General features: G+C 45.3%; 5 protein-coding genes across 5 annotated transcripts; 2 read left to right on the forward strand and 3 right to left on the reverse strand.

Moving 5' to 3' along the window:
- Nucleotides 1-2,102: 2,102 nt before the first annotated feature.
- Nucleotides 2,103-2,920, reverse strand: F5147DRAFT_588714 (uncharacterized protein; the record flags this gene model as incomplete). Its single annotated transcript, XM_041432106.1, has 2 exons — nucleotides 2,103-2,531; nucleotides 2,570-2,920. 2 exons carry the CDS (start codon nucleotides 2,918-2,920, stop codon nucleotides 2,103-2,105), a joined length of 780 nt encoding a protein of 259 aa, XP_041284813.1.
- A 2,381-nt stretch (nucleotides 2,921-5,301) lies between these two features.
- F5147DRAFT_659338 (uncharacterized protein) lies at nucleotides 5,302-6,053 on the reverse strand (the record flags this gene model as incomplete). Its single annotated transcript, XM_041434576.1, has 5 exons — nucleotides 5,302-5,389; nucleotides 5,432-5,474; nucleotides 5,562-5,714; nucleotides 5,863-5,911; nucleotides 5,967-6,053. The coding sequence occupies 5 exons, from the start codon at nucleotides 6,051-6,053 to the stop codon at nucleotides 5,302-5,304; spliced, it is 420 nt and encodes a 139-aa protein (XP_041284814.1).
- Nucleotides 6,054-8,238: 2,185 nt separating this feature from the next.
- Nucleotides 8,239-8,889, forward strand: F5147DRAFT_659339 (uncharacterized protein; the record flags this gene model as incomplete). The annotated part of the gene is made up of 4 exons (XM_041434577.1): nucleotides 8,239-8,258; nucleotides 8,321-8,448; nucleotides 8,504-8,598; nucleotides 8,662-8,889. 4 exons carry the CDS (start codon nucleotides 8,239-8,241, stop codon nucleotides 8,887-8,889), a joined length of 471 nt encoding a protein of 156 aa, XP_041284815.1.
- A 1,522-nt stretch (nucleotides 8,890-10,411) lies between these two features.
- On the forward strand, nucleotides 10,412-12,851 carry F5147DRAFT_748650 (uncharacterized protein; the record flags this gene model as incomplete). Its single annotated transcript, XM_041440092.1, has 11 exons — nucleotides 10,412-10,418; nucleotides 10,562-10,655; nucleotides 10,756-10,806; nucleotides 10,863-10,879; nucleotides 10,960-10,996; nucleotides 11,020-11,023; nucleotides 11,081-11,224; nucleotides 11,353-11,460; nucleotides 11,526-11,675; nucleotides 12,445-12,466; nucleotides 12,802-12,851. The coding sequence occupies 11 exons, from the start codon at nucleotides 10,412-10,414 to the stop codon at nucleotides 12,849-12,851; spliced, it is 684 nt and encodes a 227-aa protein (XP_041284816.1).
- A 402-nt stretch (nucleotides 12,852-13,253) lies between these two features.
- Nucleotides 13,254-13,757, reverse strand: F5147DRAFT_588718 (uncharacterized protein; the record flags this gene model as incomplete). Its single annotated transcript, XM_041432109.1, has 1 exon — nucleotides 13,254-13,757. A coding segment is annotated over one exon (504 nt), but the record flags the coding sequence as incomplete, so codon positions are not given.
- Nucleotides 13,758-13,943: the final 186 nt, after the last annotated feature.

The raw sequence follows: 13,943 nt of genomic DNA on the forward strand, positions 1-13,943 counted from the left end.
GATGTTGCGCCACTGGTCATTGTTGCATCTGAGGCAGGCATCGGTGCTCTAGATCTTGCACCTTGGGCCTGAGACAGCACTGCAAGGTCATATGGGTCTACAGTTCATTCAGAAAGTTGACTCACGTGCGGTTCAAAAAGATGAAAATTCTCAAAATCCAGTCAACATACGACCTGTTCAAGACTGATTTTTCGACAGGATAGCAACAGCATGGTGGCATTTCGGCCACGGGGTTTCAAAACTGTGCAAGACCATCGCGATTGTAAAGCTCCAAAGCCCTGGCCCTACCTTACAGCACGATCATCATGTCAAGAAATGCACAGAGCACGAACAATAGAATTTAAGAGATGAACCCTGAAAATAAAATTTCCAAAAATCAAGATTATGTTGAATTCTGTCACTTTCGGTTGAGTGCAAAACATCAATCATATTTATATTCATGGTATTACGCACTACAACTCATCCGTACTTGTGGTGCCGACATGTTCTTCATGACGCTAATGAAAATAGTTGAAGCAGGTTTAAAATTGAAAGTGTGAAACATACACAACTGGTATTAGGAAACCGCGTCCAACAAGAATCACACCCAAGAACTGTGAGGCGCACTAGGCACTGAACATGTTAATGCAATTAGATAGAATTTCACAGCTGACGGACGCACAAGCATAAGTCGATACCAGGAGCACGGCTGTCAAATGGTGACTAGCAACAGGATGAGTTAGAAAGTCGGAGGAAATTGTAATTGAACAAACTCACTTTCATGAATTTGAAAATGATAGTTGACGGCCACAAGAACAGGCCATGAGACTGTTGACTGTTGCCTGAGTGCGAGGGATATCAACCTGATCCAAAACAATGGCAACATCAGATGGAAGCCGCGTAGAGTACAAGAAAAATCAAAAATCAAAAATCATGACAATGAAACAAGTACTTATGATGTGCCTTCTACAACGAGAGCGCTGGCAGAGATGACGAGAGGCGAGGCAAACATGTCCGGATCAAATAGTGAGATGACGTCGAGGCGATTGTCAAAGGCGTGTCTTGTTGGTGACTCGATTATGGTTTCGAAGGTTCAAGGTACCAAGAATCGAGTTGCAAAGCTTAACATAGAGACATGGCAACATGAAGATGAGATTTGATTGAGTCGTCGTTGGTAAACAGCAGCGGCTGGGGGTAGTCCATATCGTTGAACGCGGACTTGAAGTTGCACACTTGGTTGAATTCAACCGTGGGAGCTTAACCATGATTGGTCAGCATTGTAAAACTCTATACCATGACATCGTCCGCATCGATGAGCCTGCTGCTGGGTTCATGACCTCAGAAAGCTTTCCTCGTGATGGAGGAGTAGAAGAATGGTTCGAGTCGAGAATCATACGGTCATCAGATGGCGAAGGGATGCTTGATGTAGGTGACAGCGTCGCAATAGGAGGAAGTGCAATAGGAATGGATGGGCTGATATGTGATGCATGGCCAGGTCCAATGGGGCGGGAATGAGGCGGAAGCACTACGGCCAGCTGTGGTGGACTAGTTTGGTAGTGAGATTCTGTGTGACACGACTCTGGAGAATGCGAGGGCTGGGTACAGAAGGGTATAGGCGATGGTCACGAAGCTGAGTCTAGATGTTCTGCGATGGAGTGCAGGTCGCTAATGAGACTGGAGAAGAATCTGAAGAACGGCTTCTGTTGAGAGAGAACACCTTGTTCTTCATGCATGTTCGCCAGAACGAGAACAAATATCAACAAAATATTGGTGAGGTAGTGAACCTTTGCCTGGTCATTGTCTATTCCAGAAGCGTCACTATGATCTGTATTGTTGAACCTTCAGCGCTTCCTCTTCGATCTAGATATGACCATGTAAAGTGCACATTCCACAATAAGTCCAACCCTTCCCTCAATAATCTAGACCTGTAAAATGTTTATGTATGAGGTCTAGGTCCAACTTTACATGCGTAAATATGTATATTCTATAATGTCATGTTTCACTGCAGAGCTGTGTGTTTTACGTGTAGTGGCAAAGATGACTTGGCTCGCTGGTTGGCCTCTGTGCAGCCCTATGATAGCATAAGGCTATGAAAGTTGAAATTGCATGAAAAGAGCGAAAACTTACAGCTGAATGCCAGGAACATGCGTGAAGGCATACACCTCAGCCTCACACCTGTCAAGTTCTTCGCGGTCATATTGATCGAGACTATCATACCACTCAGCACGGTATGTGTTACGAGGAAGTCGACGGACAGCCCTCTGTGGGTGACCCATGGACATGGACTCAAATCGCATTTGAGCATTGTTGCCGCGTGAACCAATCCCCGCAGGGCCCCAGCGATTATGACGGTACATCACATCAAATACCTGTAGCCAAGCAGTCACTTCCAGACTGTGCCAGTGCCTTCCAAGTATACGGTATTGAGGGACATTATTCTCATTGGCTGTCTCGTCGCTGCTCATCCCGTCAGGACCAATTCTCATGAGCATTGTGATGTGTGGGTGTAGGTCTGAAACTGCATGGGCGGTGTCCAAACGTCTGTGATACAACTGCAAACACGTTGGAGATAACAACCAATTATCATAACACAAATACATACCGAACGCTTGTGTTCCTTTCTCCGGTCTTCTTTTTGACGTGCACTCGATGCGACGTTGTCGAGTCCTGCCTGCTTAAAGGAGCGCTTCAATGATCTTAAATGTGTGGAAAACACAGTCTGGACGGAATCGATATTGAAACTGGGATGGTAAGCGACAAAATCACGCGCAAACACTTTGGTAGCGGATATATTCCATTTGGACTTGGGCGTGCCTAATATGTCAATTTTGAAGTTCTCTGCAGTACAACAAGGACAGCAGCGAGGGTCGAAGTCGGCGAGAGAAGCCTCATGTGGAAGTATTACACCTGTAAAGGGTGCTTCATCATCAGTTCGTTTCATCAGAATTCAAGTGTGGTCACGTATAAGTTCCTATAGCCCATTTAGCTACTCAATACCATTCACCACATGAAAGACTAACATGAAACCTATTTAACCATTGTGATCTATGCTTCACGGGACCAGTTTTCTTAAACGGCCGTGGAGCTGAAGTTTCTTCTGTATCCGTGTCATTGGCAATGTCATCAGGAGTCTCATTGCGAGATGAGCTGTGATGAGACTCCACAGCAGTCCTGAAGTTGGTGATTTGAGTTTCTATGCAACCCAGCCAGGTGTTCATTGTATCTAGATCATCCTTGGACGCTGGAACAAACTAGTGGACATTAATTATAGTCAATTATCAAAGCAACTGAGCCCACTGTACGCTGCCTGCATGGCTGATCCCAGGGATAACGCCCAGTTCCATGCGGGTCAGTGTCCATCTCGTTTGTCTCCAAACAGATTTTGTCAGTCCTATCTGTGTCGTTAAGGTCATTGTCACTTTGCGCCAATATGAGGCGTTGTTGTGAATGAATCCGGTCGTCGACAGTTGCGAGTGAATTCTGATCAGCAGGAAGGTTGGTGTCACCTGTAGTGGGCAGCCAATCTGATAGGACTGCGCCGCCTCTTTCATCACCAGTTTCTGTAGCTTCAGACTCAGAGGCCAATGGCTCTGTGGCAGTGATGCGACCTGCTTCAGACACGATTTGAACCTGGGGTGAGAATGTCACAGACTGTCGTCCATGGCGAGTCTACCAAAATGGTCAGCTACCGCCAAGCACATTGAAATCTCGACTTGCCAGTTGTGTATCATGTAAGATGGTATCAGAATGAGATGAAGAACCACTGAGTACTGAAGGGCTACTGATAAAGAATTGTCTGGCATAGATGTTGCTGAAAATTTGAGAGACAGCGCACCTGGGACCACTGGAAAAAGCCGTAGATAGAACCTACATTAAATCATTGAATATTCTGCTAAGCCAAAGTATGCTTCTTACATTGCTGTCGTCGGTGCTCCTAGGTCTCTTCTTAGGGTGGACTTCTTCCGGTTGCTTACCCTTTGAACCACTTCGCTATAATCATCCAGGTTAGCGATGCATCGAGTTATGCCACTCGGCAACATACAGAGGACTCCGCAACCATCAAATTATTGGCATCAGGATTGGTCATGGCCAACACATATTCCTGCAACAAACAATTGTAAATCACCATCATGACTTGAGCAGCAGAACCGTACCTGGTCTTCCGAATCATCCTCTGAGGTTTCTCCGCGCTCCGAGTCTCGATGCCGCTTACCAAGAATCCTTGAATTTTCATCGGTTTCCAACGGTAAGGGATCATTCATATTCACGTCTTCGTCGATAATCGCGTTGGATGATGCCATGATCCCGAGGATAGTCTACTGCGCGGGTATTGTTCAAATTCCTATCCTCCGTAGCCACAATAGATACTAGTTATACAGCATGAATTGCCATATGTGGCAGTGTGGTATGCATCCTTTGTTTTTTTTTCATGCATCGTGATACGTGCTACACAGTTTCGAGAATTCTGTGAAAGTTTTGGTCACATCTCCGAATCAGTCAATCAGCCGAAGGGAATACATGTCCTTTACCGAGAGAGCGGCGGCGAAGACGAGTCGAAGGACCCAATGAAGGTACAACAATTCAGATGGTGAGTCTGAACAATGTTGGGTCTTGAGAACCTAGCTGCTATTCGACCCTAAAGGGTTTCTGGACCAGGCTCAAGGCTCAGAGGAGGGGAAATGTCATAAAAACTGCTGAAGACTCTGACTCATACTGGTAACTGGTGAAAAGGTAACTTTCTTATGTAAGCTACAAAGTGCCAACATAAGGTAAGGTAAAAACAGTCTCCACAAGCCTAGCCAGAAATGAATCCCTACACCGAATTGAAGGGGACCCTAAGTTTGGGAATTTGATTGCGCATACAAAGGGCGAAGCAACTACCCTTTGATGATCACATTAAGGACCCATCTACAGAAAACAACTCGCTGACGTCGCCGTTTTTCCTTAATATTATAAATAGCTCGGTCCATCTGTTCCTGTTCAAGTTAGGCTCCTGGGGAACGAAGCACACAGGGCCTGCAGGCTCACTTCTGATGTCTGAAACTTTGAAACGGATGATGGGTAGGGCGCGCATGGCAATCAGGGACCACATCAGGTGTCCGCAGAAGTGAAAGGTTGAAATCTGGCCCTTGAAGTGTGCTACGTGTTCCCTCGTGTTTGACGTATAGATTTGGATGTCGATGTAGTGCTCGCCGGAAAACAATAAATATGGCAGCAGCCATCATGTTCGCCAAGAAATTATTTATGTCAACTCTGCAGAGTTATTGCTTGAAAAAAGTCGATCACAATGGTATACAAAAGTGAACGCCGCAATAAGGATGCTTACCGTAGACTCAATGCAACAGATGTTTCCCAATATTCGACACAAATGTGACTCGGTTCTGGGCCATGGGCTTGCCCCATCATTTGACTGTGAAAAAAACAATGATTCCATCCAAACAGCAGGACTTACAGTTCCAATTCACATCGAGAACACTTTCGCTTCATCCGCCGACCTCAAACAAAAAATGTACATAATTGTGATATATCGAACTAGATCAATACTCTTCCAGGAACCTTCTAGGACTATTTTGGTACTTCACCGCCTACAGCTAAGTTCCGGTCCCAGATCTCATGCCGATCACCGTATTTCTTTGTCGATTGTTCTTCATTGCCTGCAAGAGACTTTCTCATATTCTCACTGTCGCTACTATTGGGGTCTGCTCTGGCAATGCAGGGGATATCAGGGTACTGCTCTACGGCAAAGCAACACTAGGGGCAAACTGTGAATGAGTTTAAAGCTCGAGGTTCAGAAAGGCCTTACATTTCAACGTTGGTGAAACCCACAACTGCTTTGTATGGGGTTGTCCCCAAGCAATACAAGTATGAAAGGAGTGACCAGACCTGCATTCATGTCTTGCGTTGTACCACCAACATTGACCGGCATTTCAATCTGAAGCAAAAGCATCGTCAGGGGGGCCATATGACTCATGCAATCACATACTTACAGATGAGATTGGACGCTCTACTTCAAGGTGGAGTGCTGAGCGACTATCGTTTTCATGTGGAGAGACGACTGACTCGTTGACAGACATGGAGTGAGTTATCGATAGATGGCTTGATGCTCGTGTTTGCTTGGCCATCACGTTCATTTAATAATGGAAAAATGAGCGGCCGTACGCATCAATTTCAAGGGGAAACCTCAAGCTCAATGGGACCTCCATTTGTCTGACAAGAAAGTGAAAGACATCCGGTCCAAATGAATGCCACTGCACCCAAATTTCTCACGTCAGTTTCGTGCCCTCGGATATCACATATTGACAACTTACAGAAACCCTTTTCGAAGCTGTCAAGCCGGCCGCTGATTTACTGGAAGTTAAGGAGAAAGCATGACCGATATGATCTGTTAGACTATGAGCATTTAATATTTAATCGTGGGTAGAATTTGCAACTACAGTATACCCATGTGCAATGCGTGTGGGACGTGACCTTAGCGCATCACGCACTATAAACAGTCCCTAATTCAAGTCCACCTTCTCTAGAGGCGCATGCTAAATGATAAAATGAAATGTTAGTGCAGCCGTACAGAGGGAGGACATGTGTATATTCATGACGCCCACGCAGCAAGAATTGCGAGAGTTGCAGCGTCAGTTATACCAGCAAAGGTGACTGACAACTTGATGATGAGAAAAAGTTGTTCAGGGGTGTGAGGTGTTTTGGTAGCTTGGAGGATAGGATGTGTGAGAGTGCCTTGAGAAGGTGATCGTACCTGTGCGAGTGGATGATGAATAAGGCGTGTAATGATATGCATGGAATGGAGACACACTGGTCACATAACGCAGAGGTACCCGCGAGTATCGTACCTGTGCAAGTAGACGATAAAGAAGACATATAACGAATGGAGATGCACAGGTTACATGACACAGAAGGTGGCTGCAGGTTCACAATAATTGTGCGAGTTCATTCACAGCTTTCTCTATCTTTCCCGTTCTCAGTACCAATACACACCGCTTCCAGGTCGCCCTGGGATGAGAGTAAATGCATAAAAGACACGTATATGCGAGGAACTTGGTCCAAAGGAATATCTGAAGTCGCCAGGGTGTAACTCTCCCCGCACACATGGAGGGGCCAGCAATGGACGCAAGAGGGTGGGCACATAGGCGAACTATGATAAGTATAATGTTCAAATAGAGTCTGCATCAAAGCTATGGGAGATGAACCTTCATAGTGCCAGTGGGGTGTGAGTGCTATGAGGTTAGATTGTAATAGTGAATTATTCACACGTCATCTCAGGCATCTCTGAATGAACGAATCGACACTTGAAATTCATTATGTGCTTTGAAAGTAGCAAAGGATTGATGCAAGTCTTTCCCTCGTTGAGAAATCCGCTGGAGTAACATGGTCACGTGCACCATGCGCCCAGATAAAATGATCACATTTTTTGACAGAGTATTATTCGAAATTCTGGCCTGTACATGTAGTTGTAATATTGAATAGCCCTCTGTGACACTGTCTTTGGATCATTGCTATATATATATTTATTAGGATGGCATCCATTTTCTAGGAAATCTTTTCATCACCCAATGATTGGTCATGTCCGATGGATGGTCCAAGTTCTATATAATTTATCGTCGTCCTCGGAGCTATCTCTCTTCTCTGTACAAGTGTCATCCATTATCACCATACTTAGTAGACACACTCATGAACCCTCAGGATTATACCACGAGCCATAGCTCTCAATGCCCATGATGAAGCAGCATAATGCCAGCATCACGACTCGGATTCTTTCATCTCCGACGCCGCGTGAGAACGAGGTACTTCAAAATTCAGACATTCCACCAACCCAACTCGTTGGGACGCTTATCTGTATGTTCCCAATCAGCTTCTTGCATCAGATCATAGTGATCCAGATCAATCACAAGCCATGATGCAGCACGTTCACAGCCTTCGCTTCAGTTAAACGTGTACTAGTTTGGCAGGCTTGAGGCAGTCATACAAAGAGCGAAGCGGCTACTGATTCCAAGTCGAAAATACCCTTCCTTCAGGTCACAGAAGTTTGAATCTCAAATCGAGATAGTAAACAAAGGGGCAGCGACTCCAGCGATTACGATTGGAATCGATTTGGCCTCTATGCCAGTGCCCTGATTTCGGGTCCTTCAAGTAAGTTAATGCAACCTCATTTGAAAATTCACCTCAAAAATTACAGAGGCCTTTGTTGATATGACTTCAAGAAGCATATATAAGCATTGCGGCGAGATTCAAATTCACTGACAAGTGACAATGTCTGACCTCCTCAACCGGTCAGTTTTATCTTGCTTTTTCAACTCACTTGTACAGCATCACTTGACGCAATATCCAACAGTGTCAATATCCTCTTTGCCACTGTTGATGCTGCGGTTGTTCAAATGTGGGCTAATACAGATGTTCCTGTAAGCCCCCCGCAATCTGCCTCAGTTGTCATGGTTGTTCCTGAAAGGATCGGTCAGCATCGTAAGTGTGCCTGAACTTTCCTTCTCCATTTCTCACCAATGCGCGATTGTCATAGCTTGGCTGCTAATTAAGTTTGGGGACACTGTCCATGTCCATTCACTTGATGCTGGATTTGCCAACGACACCTTCCACCAATCAAAAGCGCCTGAGGTAAGCGATTTTGTTGGAGATCTTCAAACTTCCCTCCATGACATTAAATATTATTGCCTCCAGGCACATGGGATATCTCTCCAGATAAAGGAAGTAGTTTTCCATATTTATCTCCCAATTCCTGCGGTATTCTGGTGCTTCATGCATATCGCGACTGGGTCGTATTACGACCCCAAGCGTGGTTCTGGGCTCACCGAGGAAATGCTCGCGGATGCTTGGAAGGACTTTACTGTCCCTGGCAACTTCGGATTTCAATGCCCTTGGCAAATGCTCTCATATGAAGATATTTAAGAGGCGCAAGCTTATGCTACACAGATGATTTTTAGGCCTTTTGCTTACAATGAATGTGATGGATTCTCGCCGCACCGAATGTACATTAATGCTTGATGCAATCTGATGACTTTCAATATCTTTGCGAGATAATGAGTGCATAAAACACTGAGGTTCAACATGTAGTCGTTTCCATAGGGACTTATCGCACGTGGGATGGAGAATTCATTGTTAGAACGGATTCTTTGCAATGCTCCTTCACAAAAAGGCCTATTTCAGATACAGCTCAAAATCCCAAAGTCAGAGAACAAATTTTCTGGAATACAGCATTGGCATTTCGTGACTTAGATGACAGAGAATCCTTGGTACATCACATTTACAAGTTCAAAACAGGGTCACCTGCATGCGTCATGAATTGATAAACTTCCTGTCCTATTAGTATTAGAGAATGGCATACTTCCGAGTTCAGAAAGATCACATAGCTTATTAGAGCTGCATCACCATAGACATGACAACAAGGCCTGACGGATGAAGCTGAAGTTTGAATTGATTCCGAATCACCCATGAGGCATGTCTTTTACATAGCTGGTATCCTCCTCCAAATCACATCGAACAGACACCGGCTACATCACTCGATTCTGTTACAGGGCAGCAGTGGTGCGACATGATGAGATGTGCGTGCAACTTTACTCCTATGGGTTTCATAACACACGCAATGTCGAACTGGATGGCACAAAGAAGTGATTCGCGTGTTTTTCCAGAGAAAGTAATACAAGTCCTAGACCAAGGACTACACCATGTTAGTCGTCACTGCTATTACACTACGCAATTGATACTCATGCAAACCCTGATATCCATCCTTCCTAGCTGACCAGTCGGCGGTCTGCCCTACCAGGAGCACCACATTCGCAAAGTCGACTACAATCAACCTTTGCATGGGGCTCTTCAAGGCATAAGACCCTAAGTCTGTCAGAATCGCCACTGCCCTTAACGTAACCTGACCACTGCGCATAAGCGCCCAAGTGCACAACGGCTTGATGCCCAAAAGCATAGGGGAAAGCAGAATGAGCAAAGATAACTCCGAGCCTGAAAGTGCAAGTCGCCAGGTGGAGAAATAGAACAGGGTAGTGATAAGGGACGTGAAGATGGACCAAAACAAGTAAGCTGTAAAGGTGGTAAATTCGATGACTGTGTAATCCGTTGGACTACGACACGCACACAAGTACACATCTGAGATGAAACCTATGACTGTTCGTGCATCTCGAGAGAGCATAAGTGCAGCCTGCGTTTTCTGAAAAAAAATGTCTGAGTTCAATATTCGAGCTAACAGAACTTGAACGTACATACGTGGCTGATACCGATGGAAATCACTTGTCAGGGTATCCAGCAACCCCATTCTTTTGTAGTGCAGTGCGCAGCCGAATAACAAGGCAAGGCCGAACGCATGAGGCACGTATGCAATGCAGCAACATGGGATGCATTGATAACAAGTCGTTGAGCTCTCACACCAGGTACGCTAGTAGGCGGCTGCTTGCGACCCACCATGGCCAGTAATAGTTCAACATCGTTCGCGTCTACTGAAGGTCACTAGTTCGATATTCCGTCAGTCACGTGGTTTTGATTAATCAAATGTCGGCCAAATATAAACACACATTCTGTCGATCGATACCCAAGGGCCAAAGATGGATTCAAGACAACCACCATATACCGATCACTATCTTCACTGGATTTCTTGGCGCAGGAAAGACTTCTATTATTTTGTCACTCTTTCCACTACTTCCCAAATGGTCTTACTCAAGAATGAGTTTGGAGACATCCAAGGTGTGCATAATTGCTGCGATCACTGGAGATTTAGGGAATATACATTACCTTTCAGCGGATAGCCAGCCGGCTAAACAATCGTTTGACTGCCGTCAGTGAGATCTTGAACGTTTGCATGTATGTCTACACTCATCATCTTACTGCATTTCCTAATCCAACCGTATCATGTGTAGGTGCTGCATACTCGTCGGTCAGATGGAAACGGGCCCTTCGTGAGACCCGAGGGTATTTGCAGTCTGACTTAACATAACCTTACCACACTTATATAAGACAAATACCGCCCTGACCGAATCATCATTGAATGCTCGTAAGTTATCCAAATCTCCCTAGCTTGGTACTCACTATCATGGAGTCAGAGGATCCGTTTTCCTGCCGCACCTGGCATTTCCAGATCCGTGAGTTTGAGCGACAGACAAACAACGACCTTCAACTTGACGCAATAGTTACTGTTATTGATGCCAAGAACTTTACGAGGTACGAAGATACCTCTCCCACAGCCAAGATGCAGGCAAGCTACTCGGATATTATTCTTATCGTACGTATCTCCCTCGTTATAATGAGGCAATCTTATACAACTGCCTAGAACAAGCACGAGCATCTTGATGAACGAGCTCTGGACATACTGATGATAATCTTAATACTCTAAATCTCGATACTCCCAAGATCAAGTGCAATGATCGTAACGGTGTGGACCCAAACGTTCTTTTTGGTATCGACTCTAAGCTTTTCAGAGACCTAATTCCCCAGGGTATCGAAAATCATCATCATGAAGTAAAGACACTCACAGCATACCGGGGATTCCTGCCGACCTGTCACAACCATGAACATCATGATAGAGAATCATGCACCTCACATATGAGGTGGAGGATGTGGATAAGGGTATGCTCGAGAGTGCTCTTGCCTCTCTAAGCAAGGAGAGCGTTTGGCGAGTCAAGGGATTTATTCCCTTAGATTCTGCAATTTGGATCTTGAACTGGGCATTTTCGGTACGACCTCACACTGTTGAAAGGAGATACATCTTTTATGCAAGATGCGTCCATAAGAATCACCATGATAAGAGACATTTGTACCGATCTCTAAGTTCAAGTGATGTAGATTATACGTGTCTAATTGAAATTTGATTACTGCAAGAGATAAGATTGGAGAACATTTTCTCAGTTTCTCACTGCACCATACATGTTTCCAGGGCAATGCATGTTCATGAACGATGATGTTCTCCTATGTCTTTTCGACAGGTCAGTCAATCGGAGTTGACACTAGAACAAGTAACATTGACAGTACAACCATAGCATTCTCCAAATTGTCTCATTCTGTTGTCGAGACATCGATGCTTTGACTCATCTCTAGTGTTTCAGACACGTCCTATGCCTGGCTGATCTGTCTTGCAGGCATTTTGATTTCATATGAAGCGCTGGTGGACAGTTTGGTGACCACCGGAGGCATCGAGTAGGAGGTATGAGATTTTTGATGCGCATTTTAAGTAAAATCGACTGTAATTCACAGAATACCCGACTAGTTGTCCTTGTTTCGTGCAAAGAATTCATATTTTCTAGCTGCCTACTGCTTATTTCTGCTGGACATGCAGCGCTGAGTACGCGTTCTGGACTGTTTCAAAAGACATTGAGCAAAATGGCTTATACAGTGCCCATCATCATGTCATCTCGTTCTAAACACGTTCGCCTTCAATTCATTGCGACACTTCGGACATGTCGATACCTTGTTCGTTGTGGACTTCTAGCTCTGGGAGCTCGGCAGACCTCAACAACTAGTCCAATCAGTAATAGGTAAAAATCACTTGTCACTGGTGCACCTACACGGTCTAACGGGAGGACATGTACGCAGGGCTCACATATATTATGAACGTGCATGGTTGTCTTTGCAAAATGACAAATAACACCAGATGGTCGAATGATACAGTAATCGCTATGATACCGGTTGTAACAAAGAAACCCCCTGGGATAGGGTATTGATGGTAGGGATCATGGGGACATCAATGTCTGACAATGGAATCAGAGGATGGACGACTAAGAAAGTCTCTTCGACAATACAGTCACTTAGTGAATACCGATGGTGAAGGAATTTTTGATGATGCGACCAGGCTGTGGTTTTGAGTCCGAGGCGCTCCGAAATACGATGTTGCTATCACAATGGGAGAAATTTGAGGGCCGGTAAGAAATGCCGCCAATAAGGATACAATTTGATAGAACCGCCTTGCGCCTGAGAAAAAGCTGTTCTGACGAATGAGGTGTGCCCTCAGCAACATAACAATGCTCCCTGGTAGCGTCGATCAACCGGAGCAAGGCAGAATATATTTTATCCTCAAGGATGACCTCTTTCAAGGTCGGGTGGGTTTGACCTTGTGCAGTGACAGTTTTGTCCCACTGAAGCACATCGCGAATGCGAGAGTGCCTCTCCTATCTTTGCCTGTGAAGTTGCTGTATGCCTCGACCATCTCAGAGACAACAGTGCGGATGTTTTCCTCCTGGATGAGCGTGCGCACATTTGCTACTCGGAAAGTGTGATTCATCATCGTAAGTTCGATCTCGCCTGTAGTACTCAGTGATTTAGTTTGAGATATAAAGATTAGAGAGAGAGAGAGAGGTACCAAATTTGCCATTCGTGTTCTCACGCTGGAGGAGATAGTTATAGCGCTTGAATGCGAAAGCCCTCCAAGCATGGACAGGACCAAAGGAACACAAGAATTTGCCGAGGTGGAGAGCAATGTGATGGCTCGGAACCAGTCGTATGGTTTTGTAAAGGTCCTTGAAGTTCTCGAGATAGCGCAGCATATAAAATTTGTACTGGTCAATATGGCCAGGGGAGATGATGAACATACAACCAAGCTCGACGGCAGTGACTAGATCCATAAAATTATCTAGCATAGCCTTGGCTACACCATTCTTACCACCCCAGAGTCGTACAAGGGTTATGGTCATGTTAATGGTGCATGCGGCACGCCACTGATCCGCACTGAGTTTACCCTGCACTGTCAAGCTGAGGGCCTTGGGAGCTCTGCTAACCCACGTGGGCAATTCGCTACGTACCATGTCTCTCCGTATCTCGGTGACAAGAGATTGTCCGAGACAACACGGTGAGGTTGATGATCCCTCGTTGGTCCTGAGTGCTCTGTGCGGGGAGGGTCGTGACTATTCTCAAGATCTGTGGGAGTTTGATGCACATTGTGATGTGTTGGTTCTGCTCGGAGCTTAGTTGCTGTTGCTCGCCTCACTGAAGTTTTTGCAGTAGGTCAGCCA

Source organism: Suillus discolor (assembly GCF_016758755.1).
Source record: "Suillus discolor strain FC423 chromosome Unknown F5147scaffold_154, whole genome shotgun sequence".
NCBI lineage: Eukaryota > Fungi > Basidiomycota > Agaricomycetes > Boletales > Suillaceae > Suillus > Suillus discolor.